Source organism: Sciurus carolinensis, chromosome 9 (assembly GCF_902686445.1).
Source record: "Sciurus carolinensis chromosome 9, mSciCar1.2, whole genome shotgun sequence".
Classification (NCBI taxonomy): domain Eukaryota; kingdom Metazoa; phylum Chordata; class Mammalia; order Rodentia; family Sciuridae; genus Sciurus; species Sciurus carolinensis.
This window is the reverse complement of record NC_062221.1, coordinates 23,394,652-23,416,969: the sequence shown is the minus strand read 5'-3', so window position 1 is coordinate 23,416,969 and position 22,318 is coordinate 23,394,652. Positions and strand designations below refer to the sequence as shown.

Genomic DNA, 22,318 nt, shown 5'->3' with positions numbered 1-22,318 from the left:
CTGAGGATCAGTTGTCAATATCTGCCAAACTGGGAAATGATAGAATTGCTTTTAGGGAGAATGAATTCCCTCAGAATAGTAGTGAACCATTAAAATGAGAGAGCCTTGCCAGTGGTATTAGAAAAGTTCAAGCTGTTATATTATGGGACCTAGTGAGTGACATAAAAGCGCTCTTCCTAGTTGATTAGATTTGTTTGACCTTTTTGAGGATTTTGAACTTTAAAAGTAATATGCAGCTAGGCACAGTGGCACATGCCTATTGTCCCTGCTACTCAGGAGACTGAAGCAGGAGAATTACAAGTTCAAGGACAGCCTGGGCAACTTAGTGAGAACCTGTCTCAAAATAAAAAATGGAAAAGGCTAAGGATGTGGCTCAGTGGTAAAGCACCACTGAGTTTAATCCCTAGTACCAAAGTGAATGCATCAGTGAATAAAAGTAATGCACAAAGGTCTCATTCCCTCAAGAATTTGAGAACCATTATTTAATAATAATGACAGTAATTTATTGAAAGAAAGTAGTATTAAATTTTCTCTATTAGAAAACAGAAAGATGTGAATTTTCTGTGCAAAAGAGTATGACATTGTGATGATAACCCAGTATATTTTGATTTATCTCTTTGTATCAACATTTATACATGGCAAATATATCCATGTCTGAAAGTAGCTTTCAGACAATGATTGACATGACTACTTTGAAATTCATTTTAGATGTCTGAAGTAAATAATAACAGTTTGTTAGGGAGAAACTCTTTAATGGACTCTCTTTCATTCCCTGCCATATCATCTAACCCAGCACAGATTTGGGTGCTGATTTACTATTGAGTCAGTCTATGGAATACCTAATACAGTATTGTTCTAACATGTTGGTTTTTCCCCCTTAAGAGGTGAAGGGAGTGACCACATGAAAATAATCACATTATAAAAAATTGTCTTGAAGGAGGAATCAGTATTCATAAAGATAAGAAAATTTAATGTTGTCTTAAAATTTTTATTTATAGAAATTAAAGGAGTGTATTTTAATCTAATATAAGTCCACTGTGTCTGTTTAAAACAAAATTAAATAAGCAGCTCCCTCACTGCGATCTATTGAAAGTCAGCCCTCGACACAAGGGTTTGTTAAAAAAAAAAAGTTAAATAAATGAAAAAAAGCTCACATCATCTAATCATTAGGGAAATGCAAATCAGAACCACAGAGATGTGACCTCACCCCAGTAAGAATGACTTCCAACTGAAGTCATAAATACTGGTGAGTATGTGGAGAAAAGGGAACCTAGCACACTGTTGGCAGGAATGTAAATTAATTCATCCATTATGCAGAAGAGTATGGAGGGGCCTCAAAAAATTAAAAATAGAACTACCCTATGATCCAACAATCCCACTATTGGGTATATATCCAGAGGCAATAAAATCAGCATAAGAAAGATACATTTGCACACTTGTGTTTATTGTAGCACAGTTCACAATAGCCAGGAAATGGAAATATCCTAAGTATCCATGAACTGATGAGTGGATAAAAGAAAATGTGGTATATACACACAATGGAATACTATTCATTCATAAAAGAGAATGAAATTCTGTCATTTGCAACAACTTGAATGAACTGGAGATACTTAGTAAATAAACCAGGCACAGAAAGACAAGTACTGCAGGAACTCACTCATAGGTGGGATCTAAATAAAAGTTGATCTCAGAAGTTGCAAGTAGCAAATGATGGTTACCAGAGGCTAAGGAGGGTAAGGTGAGGAAGGAACAGAAAGGTTGATAGGAGCAAGAAGTTCTGGGAGTAAAGTACCTGTTTAGCAGGCACAAGGCCCTGGGTTCAATCCCCAGCACCTCAAAAAAAAAGCTAGAAGAAAAGATTTTTAATGTCTCGGCATAAAAATATGGTGAATGAGAAGATGAATATGTTTAACTTGTGTGCTTTATACAATAAATACATAATGAAAACATCACATGGTACCCACTAATATGCATAATTTTTAAGTTTTTTATTATCAGTTAAAGTTTTATGTGTCAGTTAAACATAAATTTAATAAATAAAAGATGTTAGAAGGGACCTAGGTGTGGTAAAGATGAAAAAGAAGGTAGAGAAGTGAAAACATTTTCTTGACTTAGCCTCTGAGACTGCACAGAACAGTGCTTAACTTCTGGGACATTTCAAGCATTAATTCTTACATTTTTTACTTGGAGAATAAAATAAATATAGTATTATTTCAGGATTATGAAGATTGTCATTTTTTACTCAAGCTGATTCTGCAAAATAGAATTTATGAATTCATATTTCTGTTGAACATTCATTTTCATTGTGTAGTCTTTTAAGTTATATATTGATTTGAGCAAAATCTATTTTATTTCCCATTAATTGGTTAAGCCTCTGAAGTTTTGTGACTCTTCAGCTATTGAGATAAATCCTTACCTACTTGGATTATCCCCCAACCCTCACTCCACTTTAGACAAAAAGGAGTGTTTATATGTTAGGAAAAAGTGTTTTCACTTTTTAATTTCCCACTTCACTTTAGACATGTAAATTGTGGGGAAATTCATAATACAGAAATATTTCTTAATGAATAAATGATAAAGATTAAGTCTGTTTTCTTTTTGCCCAAAGAAAAACTTTATATAATATACCGATTAGGAAAAAAAAAAGAACAATAAAAATTAAAATCTTTGGAGATCATTTTTGATCTTAATGGGAATACTGCTAGTATGTTACCCACAAGTCTAATAATGACTGTTGGGTAAGGATAATATGTCTTTTTAATGTATTAGTAATTCAAAGCAGAAAACATGATCTCTATAAATGTGAAGAAGGCATTTGATTTAATTTAACATCCATTTTTGGATGTATTAACTGAAATGTACTTTTTAAATATCTTAACTATACATAGATACTTCATTAAATATGATCAGTTATATTAGTGGATTTTTCTAATATTGAACTGTTTTCCTAAAATGAGTGTGGTGGATAGAAACAGCTCACATAATGATCAGGAAGCAGAGAGAGAGAGATCTTCACTTGCCAGATACAAATATATACAAAACCATACCTCCAATGCACCTCTTCCTCCAACCCACCCCATTTGCCTTCACTTACCACTCAGTCCCATCAGGTTATTAATTCACTGATTAGGTTAAGGCTGTCATAACCCAAATGTTTCTTCTCTGAACCTTACTGCATTGTCTTACACGTGAGCTTTTGGGGGAATACCTCACATCCAAACCCTAACACTAGTATTTATTTTTAAAATAGGTGTTTTTTGGGTTTTTTTCCCCCTTTTTGTGCTGTCGGATTTTAGTATCATGAGAACTGAGAACCTGTCTTTATTCTGTTTGCTGGAACAATTGAGAAGTATGGGCCTCTATGGTTTCTTCTCTCTTGAAATTGTTGGAGCCTGCTGCTTTTGGAGAGTACTGTTCTTTTTGGCTTTCTTAAATTATTCTATATATAGTGATTGATATATTAGTTTTCAAATTTATCAGCACAGTTTTGCAACATTATTTTTAAATTTCTGTATCTAGAATTCTTTTTATTCTTAATTTTTTGTTTTTTTGTATACTGAGGTTTTACCCATTTTAATATTTCATATCCAAAGATCTATTTCTTGAACTTTTAAGTGTTTTTCTAATTCAATTTCCACCTTTCTCATGAATTCCTCCTTTTCTAAAAGATTACTGATATCCAAATGTTTTTCTTGTTTGGATATGTTACTTTAAGTAAAGGAAGTGAAGTAAGAAGTGAAAATTTCTTGCTTATGAAACTTAACAAAGTTGCAATACATAATAAATGTAATAGGTGGTTGCTTAAGTAGAAATTGATTCCTGATGTGGCCGTGACTGACTAATTGCAGGCCATAGCTTTTCCTTCCTTTACATCATTTTATTGAAAGTATGTTTGCAAAGAATTAGTAGTATACATTCTTTTTTGTTAAAATAAAAATTTACCATTTAAAATTTTCTACCATCCTCAGCTGATGAGGAGTCAGGTTAATGTGTACTAACATCACAAGGTGTTTGTGTACTTTATATATGTATATATAATTTTTTTTTTTAGCTGTTGATGGACCTTTATTTTTATTTATTTATATGCAGTGCTGAGAATCAAACCCAGTGCCTCACACATGCTAGGCGAGTGCTCTACCATTGAGTCACAACCCCAGCCAACTTGTGTACTTTTTATTGCAGAACTCTTAATAGTTAACAGTAAAAGGAATGGTTGGTGAATTTTAATACCAAAAACATTTTAGAACATTAAAAAAAAGTGAGAATATAAAACTCAGCTGTATTTAGTCACCATTAATCAAGTAACATTTCTATTTATTGAAATGTTCCTTCTGTGTTGGTATCATATATTCTTTTCGTTATGATTTTGTTTGTTTAAAACTAAATTTAAGCCCTTGTCTTTCTTTGTAGGTATAAGCGTGTCTTTTCAGTTGGAACCCATGCAATTACTACATATAATCCCAATACCTTAGAAGTAACTAATCAGGTAATTATGTTAGATGCTGATAGGTAATTACATGAACTCTCCTTGGTAATGATCCCTTACTTCTGGCCTGAAACCAGTATTTTAGGATAGGAATATCAAACCTGGAAGAGATTAATATGCTTATTATATATAATTCTGTGTGTTCAGGACCAAAAATAAATAAATAAGGAAGAGAGCAGATGAGCTTATTTTTAGGCTCTCAGGAAAATTTTTTGGTGTGTTAACTCTTGATTGTAGCCATCTCTTATGTAAAACGAGTGAAGTAGTTCTTTATAATTTTTAAACACTGTTATTACAATACAGGTAAAAATTATGTTACAAGTGTAAAGGGTATAAAATACTTGTTATGGAATTAGGATTACTTGTTTATTAAAGGCAAGACCAACTAAACATGGACAGATAAGCATATTTAAAGATATTTTAGCTTATTTTATATTTTAATTTTAAAGTAGGCATAATTTGTAGATTGCTTTTTTAAACAGACTTCCAAGTAATCATAAAATGTTATTCCCTAATTCTTTTTACTTTTATTTTAATTGCTTTAGATTAATGTTATTAATCATTAAAATTTTAACAGATAAGATTTTTGTGGTTGTCTGTGATGACTAAAAACCTTTAAAACAATTTGACTTCTTCTAGACCTCTACTATATTATAAAATTGAGCTCATTTAATCAGTGAATATGAAGTTAAAGTAATAAGTATGCATTTTACTATGTTATAACCCCAGTTGAAAGAATTTCTTTATTTTTGTTAGTGGCCTTATGGAGACATTTGCAGCATCAGCCCTGTTGGAAAAGGTCAAGGAACAGAGTTCAATCTCACATTTCGTAAAGGCAGTGGGAAAAAGTCAGAGACTTTAAAATTTTCTACAGAGCACAGAACAGAACTTCTTACAGAAGCATTGGTAAGAAGGTTCCCTGTTTATAAACTAAATTTCTCTTCTCTTTGAAGTGAAATAGATACACTTCAGTGCAAACATTAATGTTCTCAGCTTCTGTATCCACTGTGCTTATTTTTTTTTATTAATCTTTAAGTGTGAAACTTTTCCTTTTCTCCGACAGAAAGCCTGGAAAATCTTTTATATTTGATAGTTCATTAGCATAAAATTCATATACAAGAAAAAGCACTGTGTGTTAAATCTATTTTGTTCTTCAATAAAATTCCATACTTTTTTATTGAATATCCTTAAAGTGTAATAACAGTTTTTAGTGTCAGGTTATTAATTTGTGCTTTCCCATGAGTCTTCCTGACCAGTTTGTTATCATTAATTGTGGTTATGTTTTCTCTTTCAGAGATTTAGAACTGATTTTTCAGAGGGAAAAATCACAGGAAGGGTAAATATTCAACATTTATTAATAAGTATTTTTATTTGTTTAAATGTTGCCCTTTAATAGAGAAATCATTCCATAACTAGTGTGTTCCTTTTACGGCAAACTTAGGAGGAAAACTAGAAACAGTTTTATTGTTGTCTTATACCATGTGGATAGATAAATGTAGCTTAATAAGAAACTCATGAAGAAGTAAATTTAAGACTTAATTCTAACAGGAAAAAATCATCAGGCCAAAATAAAATAAAATAAAATAAAAAAGCAATAGCAGTGCTATAACTCAGGTGATTCTTACTCAGAATCCCAAGCACTAACACTAGTATTATGCATCATACTGGTTGATAATGCTGGTTGAAACATGCAATAGTTGTTTGGTATAGAAGTTCCTTAATTCAAAAGTATTAAAGTTTTCAGGTTTGGACACATTGAAAATGTGTATATGACATGTTCCTGCCCTGGACCTGGCTTATACTAAAGCTTGGCTTGGTGTACTGACAGCTTTGGGGGAAGTTGGAGCTGCTTTTTGGATCTTAACTTTCCCAGTCCCTCTCCAGTCATGTTACAGCAGCATTTAAACTAAACCAGAGATTTCTGGGGAAAAGGAATGGAAATTTATGCTTTTTTTTTTTTTTTAAACTCTCTTGAAATTTTGAATTTCTTACCCATGAGTAGGTATTACTTATATAATGGGGAAAAATAATGCCTAAACTTACAGCACTGTGTGTAAAACCCTGGCCTCTGACTAAAGGCAGAACTGGGCTGGTAGTACCATCCCTCTCTTTAGCGCTCCTCTTGTCTCTGGATATTCTGCTGCTGTTTCAGCATCTTGGGGCCTCACTGATTTCAACTCTAGTCATTGGTTGGGTGCCCAGGAGCCATTTAAAATAGTTAATGGCAGCTGGCAAGCTGTCTGGTTTCATATTCTTGATGAGCCAAGGACAGATTTCTGTAGATTATAACTTGATATGATTATTTTAATTTTTCTGTTTTCTGTACATCTCATCTTTTTGGGAAACAGCTGTTTTCAAAAACATACTTAGGAATTTTGTTTCTAAGCTTTCCTTTGTATCAGTAAACTTCAGTTACTTAATACTGTTCAAAACTTTGAGGTAGAAACAGTGTCTCTAGATGATTGACTGAAGGTAATCCACTCACTGTTATATCAGGAGTGAGGTATGCAAAGTGACACCTCCACCTCCACCCCAGCGCTGTCCTGATTGAACAGCTCCTACAGAAGTTGAATTTAGCCTCAGGCCCTAGATATACTTGAAATCAGGGTCTTTCAAAGTCCTTTAGGCCTGGCCCCTGCAGTCCTTAGGGATAGTGAGAAGTTTCCATCAGCCTATCTCATTAACAACAGGTGATTGTCTGCTGGGAAGAATGGAGAGTGTCCTGCTTAGTGGGTTTGGGGCATGTAAACAAGCCAAGTTTGAAAAGCCCACCATTTTTTCTGGCCTCCATTCTGCCCTCATTCCTGTGGAGAGGTATAGCATTGATCTCTTTTTAAGTTCAAAATCAAGGCTCTAAATATATTGGGCTAATGCAGTCTTTTTATTTTTCTGCAGAAGATTTTTTTTTATATACATGTAAAACCACTGTGTATGATGCCATAGATTTGTGATACTGATCCTATGAATGTCATTGCTGAAGTTAGTGTTGGGATGTTAGTGGGAGTATTTATTATTTAATGCCTTACTCTTTTCTGAACACCTACCTAGAGAATTTCTTTGTGATTTCAGTTTCAGCTATAGTTATACTCCTGAGCAACCCGTATATCTTTAACTTGAGAATTGTCTAATTGACCATGTATTTTCTTTCATACTGATGGGCAGATAACTGTTATTTAGACATGTTAGCTTTTTTGTCACTGTGATCAGAACCCCCAACAAAAACAACTTAAAGGAGAAAAAGTTTATTTGAATCTCATGGTTTTGGTACTTTCAGTCTATACATAGATGGATTACTCCATTATTCTGGCCCCAAGGTGAGGCTATCATGGGAGAAGGGCACAACTGAGGAAAGATGCTAAACTCATGGCAGGGTCAGGAAGGCAAGGATGGAGGGAGTAGGTGTGTGGACAGGGAAGATGCACCCTTTTAGGCATAACCCCCAGTGACCTACCTCCTCTAGCCATGCCCCACCTGCCTGCAGTTACCACTAGTCAGTCCATTCAAACTAGGGTGAACTGATTAGGTTACATCTCTCATAACCCAGTCACCTTACCTCTTAACGTTTCTGCATTAACAGGAGTTTTTGGAGGACTTCTCATATTCAAATCATAGCAGGAGGAGATATTATTTCACATGTGACAACTTGTTATTCTTTCTCTGCCTCACTAATCCTTTAAATTTATTTTCCTCATCTGTACTGCTTCTCTTAGCTTAGCAGCCTTGATTAAATCTTTTTTCTTTTTAAGAGTAAAACTAGTTAGTAAATGGATATTGATCATTCTAATCATTTGATATGCAGCTACTTTAACTTACAAAGGAATGTTATCTAAATAGAACTTTACTTGCTAATATGATCAAGACTCAAAACTTTTCAGTGCTTTGATTAGATGAGGTTTAGGTAAAATTTAGGCTTCATAATGTTTTTGTATATATTTAAAAAAAATATATATACTAATGTACAGGGTCAAACCAGATTATTTAAATTGAATATTATGACTTATCCTGAAATGTGATTTAGCTATTTTCAGTATCTAATGTGGATTGAAAGAATGTATCATCAAAAAATGAGATTTTTTCCCCATTAAAACTTTTTTTAATTGTTCTATTTAGTTATACATGACAGCAGAATGCATTTTGGTTCATTGTACACAAATGAAGTACAACTTTTCTCTGGTTGTACACAATGTAGACTCACACCATTTGTGTAGTCACATGTACATAGGGTAATGATGTTTGTCTCATTCCACCAGCTTTCCTTCCCCCCCCCCCCGCCCGCTCCCCTCCCCCATTTCCCTCCACACAATCCTATGTTCCTCCATTCTTCCCTTACCCCTTCTTCCCCCACTTATGTATCAGCATCCACTTATAAGAGAAAACATTCTACCTTTGGTTTTTTGGAATAGCATGATATTCTGCTAACTCCATCCATTTACCTGCAAATGCCAGAATTTTATTCTTCTTTATGACTGAGTAATATTCCAATGTGTATATATATCACCGTTTTCTTTATCCATTCATCTATTGAAGGTCATCTAGGTTGGTTCCACAATCTAGCTATTATGAATTGAACTACTATAAGCATACTACAGTGATGCAGCCATTAAAATGCTTAATCTTTCAGAGTACATTTGTATTTAGAATGTCCTTTTTTAAAAATGTGAGGTGAGGTCTCACATTTTGCTCAGGTTAGCCTGGAACTCTGGCCTCAAAGGATTCTCTTACCTTAGTTTTCTGAGTTGCTGGGACTATAGGCCTCCTCCCTCCCCCACCATTAATTTACATAAGAGTTGCTTAAAATTGTTTTCTAAAATTTTGTGACCCTAAATCTTTGCTTATTAAAAAAGAACATACTGTCTTCAGTTAGAGTGAACATTCTTAATTAAACATACATAGCCCCTCTAGTTAAATTCAATGTTTTCACAATTTGGATAGTCACTATAAATATTTATAATGTTTTGATTTTTGGTTGTTACAGCAGTGACATATATATTAAATATAACTGTTTTATGATAAGCTTCAATATGTACTTAAAAGTAATTCTTTTTCTCTATAGAGATATAACTGCTATAAGCATCACTGGAGTGATACAAGAAAACCTGTAATTTTGGAAGTAACTCCTGGAGGCTTTGACCAAATTAATCCTGCAACCAACAGAGTACTCTGTTCCTATGACTATAGAAATATTGAAGGCTTTGTAGATCTCTCTGATTATCAAGGAGGGTTTTGTATACTTTATGGAGGATTTAGTAGATTGGTGAGTAGTGTTTTTAAAATAGCATTTTAAAAGGGATATGCATTCTTGAAGGAAGGAAGTGTTTACATTTCATTTTGAAAATTCATGTGAACCTCAGGGGAAGTTGTGTGGTATTCAGAGTGCAGGCTTTGCTGTCAAAGATAATTGGACTTGAACCTGTTTGCTGCTCTCCAATGGGAGGAGAGTAATATGTCATCCTATGTTTTTCATGAAGCTTGATTAAGATAATCTAACCTAAAATGCTTTACACAGTATATGGCTTGATAGTGTTCCATAAATAGTAGTTATAGTTGTTATTTTCATTAGTATTTTTAATGTGTTACCTGAAAATTTCTAAGCTTAATAAAAAGGTAATATAAAGTCTTTTTACCTTTATGGAGAGGATTCTGTCCTTTGTCAAACTGTTTGTAATATGTAATGCAAGTATGCATTGAAATACCATATTTGTAATGTATTGCTTGTTTTTATCTTGGATTCTGAATTATTTTTACATAAGTTGTGGGATCCAGCAGAAACTACTTAAGATGCTGAGATTCTGTTTTTAAATCAATAATAGAAGCCAAGCTACAGACAATGATCATCTTTGAAGTATCCTGCATTCCTTAATAAAATTTAAACCCAAGATCTCAAATGTAAGCAATATAGTCTCTAAGAAAAGGAACCAAGTTGAACTTACTAAAAACATTCCTTCGTCTTCACAATTTTAATTACTGTAGCTCCCTTAGAAACCTGAGAACACTACCCCAAAATTTAGTGTTTTGTGGGTAAAATAATATCCTTCCCTGGGTAGCAGAGCCAAGGCAAGCTTATAACTTTTAGATAAATAAAATGGTAGATAAGTGGCAAAAGGCAAAAACAAAACAAACAAGAAAAAAAAAACAGAATGATGAGAGTGGGCAGCTAGGTAATCTGATTTATAAAATATAATTTGCTATTCAGAGTTGTAGGCCTTTTTTGTCCTAGATTTCACTCTTTCCCCACTTGGTCGGTACCATCCTAATTGCCCTTATTCAGGAGCGCACAGCTAGATATTTGCTCACCTCTGAGTCTAGATCCAAAAGAGGAAGCCTAAAGAACAAAGCTTGATTTTCTCTCCCACCCTAAAGAAGTCTCAAATGTGTTGTCCACAGGTGTCTCTTCTCTGGGCAGTGGAAATTTGCAACAGTTAGCTTTTGTTGGAAAACATGCCAAATTATAGATATGGGGCCTTTTAGGCCCTAAAAACATAACTATCATAGTAATTCAACCAAGCTCTTTCATGGAACAGTAAGTTAAACATGGTTGACTACCGTTTGATACTTTATCAACAACATATTTTCTTGATTGGTGACAGCAAGAAGCTTTAATTTGAATTATCCGTTTTCTAAGTATAATCTGTTCTCCAAATCTGTGGATTCTGCATCCCTGGATTCAACCAACTGTGGATTGAAAATATTTAGAAAGAAAATTGCACATGTACTTTTTTCCTTGTCATTTTTCCCTGAACAAAATAGTATTACAGCTATTTGCATAGCATTTACATTGTATTAGATATCTAGAGATGATGTGAAGTATGTAAAAGAACACATGCAAATTATATGCAGTTATTTCACCATTATTTGATTTGGGTATCCCTAAGGTTTCCTGGAACCACTCCTCCATATATAATGAGGGATGACTATATGTTCTCTGCCTTTTAAAAGACACTAGTGGAAATAAATCAGTTCACTATAGTATATGATACCACAACAAATTAGTTCAACAAAACTTTACTTAATATCTTCTGCATCAGTGACAAAATGAACTTAAGTAATAAAATCAGGCTCTTAAACATGATCCAATCCAGTGCTTCTCAGCAGAGAAGCTATTGGCATTCAGCCAGGACAAATCTTTTTTTGTGGGGAATATATCTCTGCCTTTTGCAGGACCGTTAGCACTCTGGTCTCCAGGCACCAAATGCAAGTAGCTATCTCTACCTCAACCTTACCTTTGTAAATACAAACCTAAAAGTTGTTTGTAACATCAACAGGGCAATGACTGGTAAACATTTAAACATAGTTCAACATAATCTTACAAGGAAACCCACTTTGTAAAACATTAAATAAGAGTACTTCCGTTGAAGCAGAATTCTACCCACATAGTACCTGCCTACCCCAGTGAATTGACTGGGCTTCTTTATGGAGCCCTGGCTTGTTGTTTTGCACAAGATGGTAAAAGCCAGACCTTAAGAAATTATGAGATAATTTCCATTCAGTGAGTTAGATGCAGACTCTGCCTCAGAGTTTTCACATTTTTGTGATTTTAATTTAGTAACTCTTTCAACTACAAAACTGTTTATTTCCTTCTGAGAAGTTCTATTATGTTTTCTTCTCTAGAATTGCTGCTTTAATACTACTTTAATATCCTTCCTCTGAATTGATTAAATATGGTCATATTCTAGTTGTTTTAACTCTTGACTTTTTTAAAAATTGAAAATTTGTGCAGCATTTATTTGCATCAGAGCAAAGAGAAGAGATTATCAAAAGCGCAATAGACCATGCTGGCAACTACATAGGTATTTCATTGCGGATCAGGAAAGAACCTTTAGAATTTGAGCAATATTTGAATCTTCGCTTTGGAAAATACAGCACGGATGAATCCATCACGTCTTTAGCAGAGTTTGTGGTCCAAAAAATATCACCTAGACATTCGGTAAGACCTATATGTTGAAAATAAAAATGCATTCATCTGATTGTGACAGTTTTCTTCAATAACTTTTTAATCTCAATTTTATTGTTTGAAGGAACCTGTAAAAAGACTTTTAGCACTCACAGAAACATCTTTAGTAGAACGTGATCCAGCAACCTATAATATTGCAACATTGAAACCTTTGGGAGAAGTAAGTTAAAGCATTATTAGCTTAAATGAAATTTCTTCCTATGGATAAATTTGAATGATTTTCTGTGTTAATATTTACTCATTCACAAAGAATGGGAAACAGAATCTGTGTTTAATTCTTAACCTGTTTTGATTTATTGGTCTAATAAAGGTATTGATCTCATGGATTTATTGATCAATGATTCTAAAAGTTACTTTCCAACTTTATAAGAAATGAAACTTTTTATTCAATAATTGTATGAAAATTTTAATAAAACTCAAACTCTGATATTGTAAACTAATGATGTGTAATTTTTATAATGAAAACCATAAAGCTAATCATTTTGTTGTTGTTGAACTTTCTTTTTTCTTTAGGTATTTGCTTTGGTTTGTGACTCAGAAAATCCACAACTTTTTACCATTGAATTTATAAAAGGGCAAGTTCGGAAATACTCTTCAACAGAAAGGTATTTATTTATTTTTTATCTCATCATGCTTTTGAGTTCCTAGCATGTGCAAAGCAAAGTGCTTGATCAAAGAGGAGAAGCAAATATTTACAATCTAGAACTTTAAAATTATTTAACTTTGGAAGACATTATTACCTATTTAAAATGACCTTCATTCAAATTTCAAGTTCCTAAAGACCATATAAGTGGTGGTTTGATTTTGAATGAAATGATGAAAACACAGTGTATTTCTGCAACTTTTTTTTTTCCTTCCATACTGAGGATCAAACCCATGGTAGTCAAGCACTCTTACCCTGCAATATATCCCCGGCCCACTGGTGTTTCTAAAGTATTTCAAAATAGCACCTCTTACTTTCATTGTTAAATTGGATAAAAGTAGCAAGTTACCTTAATGTATTAAAATACACTTGAAGTTATTTATGTGTTAATATTTTAAGTTGTTAGCAATTTTCCAGAGGAATATACTTCTTATTTTTATGTTACTGTGACCTATTTTTCCTGTGAAAACCTGAGCTGCTGCAGCTCATAACATACATAATTGCTAATGTGCATGTCTAATGTCTGCTATGAATATCTGCATTTCCCTTGTACTAAAACTGTTGTCATGAGATTGGCAATTCTTATATCTCAGGTAGTTCTTTCACACTGTTGCAGTGAGTTGGTTTGAGACTGAGTCCAGTTTTTAAAGTTAATACAATTCTGTACATTTTGCCACTATGTACAATACAACCTTCCTGATGTTTTTTGTTTGTTTTTTTCTTCACTTCCTATAATGTGACCTCAGTTTATCTTAGAAAGCTCTCAGAAGTCAACAAGACTGGATATTTAAGCAAAAGGTTACAATTTTTCCTGTTCCAAATTCAAGGAAAAAGCAAGAGTACAGGTATTTTAATCAGAGGAGAGATCTCAACACTCAGTTTGTCAAATACTTTAGTCAAATACTTTATGTACATTGTATTATTTTTTCCTGACTATAGCCTAGGATAAAGGTGTCATTATTCCTAATAATGCTTATATATGAAAGTAAAGCAACTTCTTTGTAACTAGGGTTAGGAACATTTTTCTTAGACATAATACCAAAAACAATTTAGAAAAGGAAAAAGTAGATTAATTAGACATCATCAGAATTTAAAACTTTGAAAATAGTAAGACAAGCTACAGATAGGGAGAAAGTATTTGCAGAACACATTAGCTGATAAAGAAAATGTGTCTACCATATATAAAGAACTCTTGCAACTCAATACTAAAAAAATCAAACAACCTATGGGCAAAAACTACTTTAGATGCACTACAATGGCTAACATCAAAAGACTGTCAGTGCTAATTGTTTTGACAAGGATGTGTAAAAGCTGGAACTCTTATATGCTGCTGGTGAAAAGATAAAGTGATAAAATCACTTTGAAAAAATTTGGCAATTTCTGAAGAGGTTGAACATATGCTTGTCACAGGACCCAGCAAGTCCACCATGAGGTGTTTATGCAAAAGAAATAAAAACATGTCCACAGTAACTTGGATGTGAATGTTCACAATAATATTTCATAATAGCCAAAACCCAGAAAAAAATCCATATATACGTGAGTTTGTAAGTAGATAGATCAAATGTTGTATATCCATACAATGAGTTACTACTTAGAAATAAAAAGGATTGAACTATTAGTAGTAACTTGGATAAATCTCAGAAACAAGATAAATAAAACAAGACATACACAGAAGACTATACAGTGTTTGATTCTGTTTTCTTGAAATTTCTTTATAAAGCAAACTATAAACAGCAGATTGGTGGTTGATCAGGGCTGAGTTTTTTTATAAATGGGCACAAAAAGACAGTTTTTATAGTGATGGAATTATATCAAAACTGGATTGCGATGATTATACATCTTTAAATATATTAAAATTGTACCCATTTAAATGGGGTGAATTTTGTGATTTGCAAGGTAGACCCAAGTAAAGATGTTAAAGGTAATCTTAAAACAGAAACATTAAAGCTACAGTGCTTAAGTAACATATACAAGGTCACATAGCAGCAAGTTGAAAAACAGTGTTAGGACTCTAGGCTCTCGTAAAGCTCTGTTCTTTGTGCTTCTCAAAGCATGATACCATACTGAAGTGCCTATACTACATTCTGAATCAAAATGTCCCTTAATTATCAATTCTAAATCCTTTTTACTTTTAACCTTGCCTAGAGATTCCTTGTTAGCAAGTTTGCTGGATGGAGTGAGAGCCTCTGGTAACAGAGATGTTTGTGTGAAAATGACATCAACCCATAAAGGTCAGCGATGGGGATTACTCAGTATGCCTGTTGATGAAGAAGTAGAGAGCCTACATCTCAGATTCTTAGCTACACCTCCAAGTAAGTGTTGATTTTAATGTAGTTGTATTTCCATCTACTTGATGATAATATAAAAGTTAGGAATACAAATCTCTAAATCTTCTTGAACCTTCTCTTCTTACAGATGGCAACTTTGCAGATGCTGTATTCAGGTTCAATGCTAATATTTCATATAGCGGAGTTCTACATGCCGTAACGCAGGATGTAAGATAAATTGTATTATAATTTGTTCATTGTCATTAATTGGTGTGGAAACTGATGAAATACTCTTTCTTCACCCAGGGTCTCTTCTCAGAAAATAAAGAAAAACTGATCAATAATGCCATAACAGCATTGTTGTCCCAAGAGGGAGATGTTGTTGCTTCAAATGCAGAACTTGAGAGTCAGTTCCAGGCTGTGAGGAGACTTGTAGCTTCCAAAGCTGGTTTTCTGGCCTTCACTCAGCTTCCAAAGTAAGTTGTTGTTTGAACTTAGCTTCTCTTACAGATTTTGAACAACTCAAAATTGAAAATACTGAATTTATTTCTTTATGGCTGACTAAACCTTATACCTTTTATCTGGTGGTTTGTAAGTTTGTATTCATGAGAAATTGAAAAGGAGGGCGAGTGGGGCTTATGAGGGATATTGGTCCCATAATTATGAGTAATATCACTGACTCTTGTTTTATTGAATTTGAATGAAAAATTACTTGTCTTATATTTTTAGTTAACCTTTAAAATTTCACTGCTCGAAGGAAAAAATGATTAAGAAAACATATTTGAGAGATGGGATTCAAATATGCATTTGTTGCTATACTATAATGGAAACTTAAGGTGACCTACTATATTTTAATAATGAAATACTAACAGATGTTTTGATGGTGCTGTTATATACTTTGTTCCACAAGGTTTCGGGAGCGTCTAGGAGTGAAGGTAGTAAAAGCACTCAAGAGGAGCAACAATGGAGTGATCCATGCAGCTGTTGATATGCTTTGTGCCCTCATGTGTGTAAGTAGTACTTTTCTTAAGGAAAACGATTTTTCTTAAGTTGACTGAAGGTTTTAGTTTCTGTGAACCCAGATTTTCATTTTGCCATGCTTCTACATTTCCTAAGTTGCTCTTAAAGCCATTTGTTTGTTCAAATATCATTTATTTAATACATCCTGTATACCAGGCAGTGCTCTATGGTGCTAGAAATGCAAAGATGTTAAGACACAGTTCCCTCCTTCCTTCAAATTGCTAACAGTTCAGTTAAGTAGTCACATGCATACAACATGGGGCCATGGGATCACTGAATTGCAGCACTTATTTTTTGTTTGGTGGTAAGGGGAAGGTGAAAAATTCTGTCTTTCTAGGGATATTCAATTTGATCTGAATGTTAAAGGATGGGTCAGGATCTATCAGTTCTAGGAAGACTTTCCTGGGATAGAGAATAGCACATAGAAAGGTATGTTTGGAAAGAAGCAAATAAGGTTGGGTCATAAGATCTGTCTGGGGGGTAATTAGGAGTATCTGCTAGAGAAAGATGCAGAGACAAGTCATTTGGAAGCCTTTTGTATCAGACAAAGGAGCTAGGTTTGTATCTTTAGTAAGAAACAACTGAAAAATTTTTCAACAAACGAGTAAACTTGATTGGTTTTGATTTTCGTGAAGTCCACTGTGGTGGTATGTGTACGATAGATTAAAGATAAAGTTGGAAGCATGTAGATGAAATTACTATGTAAGAACTGAGATTGCTGAAGTTGGGTAGTAACAGGCTAAAGAAGCATATTTGAAAGCTGTTTGAGCAATCAAGATCTAACTCAGTGCCAGTTTGTGGAGGGAGACAGTTGTTCAGTATAACTTTGAAATTTCTGATTTATCTGTTTTGTGTATTCTGTCTAGGACTTTTCCTTATAAAGTGTTTTAGTAAAGCTTGGTGGTATAGAACAAACATAAGTAATTCCTTGTGTAAACCTTGCATTTATTACCAAGAGTGAATTAAAGAGAAACCTTAATGATGAGTTTCTTTTCTACCATACACTTTAATGGGTATGGTTTTTAATTGTTTCAGTTTATAATAAATACTCTTTGTAAATGAATTTTTTGTGATGCCAGCACATGAGACTGTTTATGAATTTCACTGTTTTTAATCAATAGCCCATGCATGATGACTATGACCTAAGACAAGAACAGCTTAACAAAGCTTCTCTTCTCTCTTCAAAGAAGTTTCTGGAAAATTTACTGGAGAAATTTAATTCCCATGTGGTAAGTTGTCATTAAACTTGTCTTTATGGGAAATCCTGTACCTTTATTGAGAGGTTTCTACATGTACTATGTGGACTTTTGTACTGCAGCCCCCATATTTGGTCCTTATTGGTCAGTTTAGCTTGGTTACTAGTAATAAAATATTTTGTTTGAGTACTATATCCATTTATCTGGGAAGAATACATTGCACAGCTTTTAGATTTTTCCAGTGATATTCTAGAGTATTGTTTCTTTCTTGAGAATTTTAATTGTGAAATAAACTGTTTTAAAAATAAGTCAGATCTTCCCGTTAACCAACATCTAGTTCCTTAGTCATTGGTAATAGTTTGGAGATGTACATTCCATAAAACTGGAAGAAACATGAACAAATTGCCAGAGTCTTACAAGTCTTGTCAAAGATCATTTTTTATTGATATACACATTAACCTTAGTATATACATTTGAGAATTCTCAGTTATTTTCTTGAAATTTGACTGAATTTTAATTATCTTCCTCTTGAGGGTAATGGATTTGGACAGTGGATTTGCTACATTGGCAAAGGAAGTTCTACTTAAGTCATCAGAATTTGAACCTGTTGCTGGTTGCGGTGGTGTACACCTATAATCCCAGTGACTCGGGAGGCTGAGGCAGGAGGATCACAAGTTCGAGGCCAGTCTCAGCAACTTAGTGAGATCCTGTCTCAAATAAAAAGGGCTGGGGATGTGACTCAGTGGTAAAGTGCATCTGGGTTCAATCCCCACTACCAAAAAAAATTTTTTTGAGCCTCACGTTGAGAAATTAAAGTCAATAATTATGCCTGGCTTACAGAATAAGAGAAAGGAACATATTTTTGCTCTTTAAGCTCCTTCTGTTTTAAGTTTTTAAGGCAGTATGTTGCTTTCTTTCAGGATCATGGGACTGGTGCCCTAGTTATTAGTTCACTTTTGGACTTCCTTACCTTTGCCCTCTGTGCTCCATATAGTGAGACAACTGAAGGGCAGCAGTTTGATATGCTTTTAGAGATGGTAGCCTCCAATGGAAGAACCCTCTTTAAACTCTTTCAGGTGAGATCTTGTATTTTTCCTGCCAGATAACAACTAATTTAAGAATGCTACTTTTTGAATCAGATTGTTTTAAAAATAGTTTGTACATTCTTCTGTTGTAATGACAAATGCAGCTGAACCCTAATGTTACCATGTTAGGACATTTTAGCCCACAGTTTTCTTGGTGGTTCACGTAGAGAACCTTGTTGATGGCAGTTGACCACTGTTTTCCTTCGTAAAAGGAACGAAAAATTCGTATTCCTCTATGGCATGCCCAAAGTTGCCCTGTTTTTTTAACAGATTCCTAAATAATACAAGGAGCTTTAGCAGAGCTTTTCATAAACATTGGGAAAAAGTGTCAGTTACTTTCTATTATAAACTCTTTGCATATCAGTATCTGTGAAGCCATATTGTTAGAATACCTAAAATACTTTACCAGACTCTGATCTTACTTTGAGGTGTATTCTTTCCTAATGTTATAGCTCATAACCTTATGTAAAACTATACATCCTTCTTAACAGCAAGAGCTAAATGTGTTGGAATAAAATTATTTTTTATTCACTGATAACTAATTTTTCCTTTTTAAAGCATCCTTCCATGGCAATTATAAAGGGAGCTGGATTGGTTATGAAGGCAATAATAGAGGTGAGAACAATTTTGAAATTTTAAACTTACTTGAATGTTGACTGTCTTAATTGAAAATAACAAAATTGCATTTTGTGGGAAATATGCAATACTTTGGGTAGGAAAAGTAATTTTAACTCTTTATTCAGAAATTAGTTTTAAACTAGTTGCAGAAATGAACCTCAGTAATAAAATGAGAATTTTAAATACTTTAGTAAGTGGGGTTATAGAGCAAATAAATTTGTTCTTGCATCTATTTTATTTAAAAGAATTAAAAGTTAGCTTTCTCTCTTGTTCTCTCACTGGGGGATGATGATGAAGGTATTGAAATCTCAAGGTACTGAAATTACACAGAAATCTCTTATTTGAGTCGAGAGCAAGGTAATGTCAAATAAGAATTGCAAAAGAAAACTCCTTATGTTAAAATACATTTGTAATGAAATTCTAGATACCAGGATGTGCTATTGAGGTTATGAGATATTGCTTTTTCAAAATGGTTGCTTTATCCTTTTATTTTTTTTGAAGCAGTATGATCATGGTTATAAGCATCAAGCACGTAGTGTGATGTTTACAGTGACATCAATCTAAATGACTTGAATTTTTGTGCTCTTTTGTTGTCCTGGTAGCCATTTGGATAAAACATAAGAGTGCTCTGTGATGTATCAGTATAGCTCACAACCAAATAAGTACAGAAATTAGTATGTCCTTAGGAATCCGTTAACAGTTTTCAAAAAGGCATCAAATTGGTTGGAACATCAAAGTTTATTTGCATTTTCAGTGTGTATATACTCCTAAGGGCTAATTTCCCCCCTCTAGTTAATGGGTTCTATGCTCAATTTTAGCTTCCCAAAGTAAGTAAACCATCCTTCAGTTTTACAGAGCTTGTGGTAGCCCAGGAAAGTTAGGACCATGCAGTCAAAAAAAATTATACCCCTGATCTTCACCAACCAGTATGTTGCCATTCATATAATACATGCCATCCAACCATTCATTATATACAAAAATATTTATTTAACACCAAGTGTAACCAAAATGCTGACTTGTCTTCACATACAAACCACACATATTAGATCCACAGCTGGTGATTAAAGCTGATTTCTGTAAAAAAGACTGTTTATACTTAAATCCTGGCAAATTTTGTTTTTGAATTATAAAAGCAGTCTATGGTCTTCGAAGAAAAATTGGGATGTACAGAAAAATACAAGGAATAGATAAAAATAAATCATCTATATCTTTACCACCCAGTATAATTTATATGAGTATATTGGTGAATTTCATCTCAGACTGTATACTGTTCAAAATGACATATGGACATATACATACTGTGTACACAGTTGCATACCTACTACATATTCATTTGGTATAATAGTACTCAGTACTTGTACTTCTTTACTAACATGAACCCTTTTACTTTTTGACAGGTTATCTTAAATATTATACTGCTTATCTAATTCATAGTTCTTTGATTAGTAGTTCTGTTTATCTGTTTGCCAAAGTAAGTCCATGTAAGCAATGTAAAATCAGAATAAAAAAGAACTACCCCAACATCACATCATCCTTTAAAACACAAAGAATTTTATTGACCATGAAAATGAATATGTCAAAATAACAAAAGCAAGCCAGGTTTGCATATGCCTTTGGTAGGAATTGCTGATTTCCCCATTGTTGACTGACAGATATTCAGGAAATTAACCTAATTTAATATTAATTTTAGCAAAGTATTATTTGTAAGGTAATTTATCTGGAAACATTTATACCTTATTCCAAAGCCATATTATATCTTAAAATGTCACCCCTCTGTTTTACTTTTGGATAATTGGAAGTCACATATATTTGAATGATTATTTTGTTTATAGTTGTAAAGTTAGTTTTTTTAAAGTTGGGATAGCTCGTTCTAGATTTCTGCTTTAGGGATCATCTTACCCTTTTTCCAAAGGAAGGTGACAAAGAAATTGCTACAAAAATGCAGGAACTTGCCCTAAGTGAAGGTGCCTTACCTCGACACTTGCATACTGCGATGTTTACAATAAGTTCAGATCAAAGGATGCTTACAAATAGGTAAGCTATTTGATTTAATTTCCTAAAAATTGCTGTTTAGAGAATGGATTTAGATACTACACAAAACAGACTGAATTAGGTATTTGCTTACACAAATATTCCATTTTCTTTTGATTCCTCTAGTTCTTTTCCTTTCCTTGTAGAAGAGTTGTACCCAAATGGTCATTGTCCCTGCCATGGATAACTTTGGGTGGGGAGACTGGTTCCTTTTTTTCTTCTTTTTGTTTTAAACCTACAATTTTATCAAGCTCTTACCTCACAGTCATGGAACTGGAACATGGAAAAGAATGCCTAGAAGCTTATGGAACTGTAATCACTTGTCCAGGCCTTTTCCCCTTCTATTTCCTCTGTGTCTATCTTGTATGCACATGACCCCCAGACAAGAACCTTGCATAGTTAAATTTTCAGATACCTTTGTTTATTTAGGTGCTTTACTTTAAATAAAAGAAAAAGACACCTTAAATATATTTCTAGCCTGAACTAGGCATTTCCTAAATCTCTTGTGGGTGAACAGTTTGTCCTTTGGAAAATCATCTTTCTTTCAGTAAATCATTCAAATAAAAGAAAACCTATAAATCTCTTCATTTATTCCAGGCAACATGAATTCCAGTTCTTTTCATTTTTCTTTGTGATTCCTGATATATGTCACCCTTTCAGCTATCCTAGTCATACCAGATTACAGCATTAATAAAACACTAAGTATCATAAATATATTTAATCATATTTCAGTTTAAGCAGTAGCATAAATTACTGACTTATGTTTTTTTTATTTCAATACTACTATGTGTAGTATTTCAATACTACACATAGATGACATTTTTTGTCACCTATGTCCAGTTATTGTGCGCTGTGGTGTGCCGCCTTGCCAGTAGTGTTTTTTTTTTTTTTTTTAATTATAGAAAGCTATCTGCAAAACCTACTTGTAAATGTCAGCTACTAAAGTAGTCTTCTATATTGACTGAGAAAATGGAGATAGGAAGATTATTTCCTAAGTACTTATTAGCAATGTTAGATCCCA

At 33.5% G+C, this 22,318-nt stretch overlaps 1 protein-coding gene across 1 annotated transcript in view; it reads left to right on the top strand.

Moving 5' to 3' along the window:
• The window catches only part of Dnajc13 (DnaJ heat shock protein family (Hsp40) member C13), a 120,452-nt gene that overhangs the window by 25,476 nt on the left and 72,658 nt on the right, over positions 1 to 22,318 (top strand). The window contains exons 3-17 of the mRNA XM_047563839.1: positions 4,411 to 4,486; positions 5,243 to 5,392; positions 5,781 to 5,822; positions 9,540 to 9,740; positions 12,204 to 12,410; positions 12,502 to 12,597; positions 12,951 to 13,042; positions 15,226 to 15,392; positions 15,496 to 15,575; positions 15,654 to 15,823; positions 16,258 to 16,357; positions 17,489 to 17,596; positions 18,484 to 18,639; positions 19,207 to 19,263; positions 21,179 to 21,300. Coding sequence (XP_047419795.1) covers positions 4,411 to 4,486; positions 5,243 to 5,392; positions 5,781 to 5,822; positions 9,540 to 9,740; positions 12,204 to 12,410; positions 12,502 to 12,597; positions 12,951 to 13,042; positions 15,226 to 15,392; positions 15,496 to 15,575; positions 15,654 to 15,823; positions 16,258 to 16,357; positions 17,489 to 17,596; positions 18,484 to 18,639; positions 19,207 to 19,263; positions 21,179 to 21,300 — 1,824 coding nt within the window. The remainder of the gene's footprint in view (positions 1 to 4,410; positions 4,487 to 5,242; positions 5,393 to 5,780; positions 5,823 to 9,539; positions 9,741 to 12,203; positions 12,411 to 12,501; positions 12,598 to 12,950; positions 13,043 to 15,225; positions 15,393 to 15,495; positions 15,576 to 15,653; positions 15,824 to 16,257; positions 16,358 to 17,488; positions 17,597 to 18,483; positions 18,640 to 19,206; positions 19,264 to 21,178; positions 21,301 to 22,318) is intronic.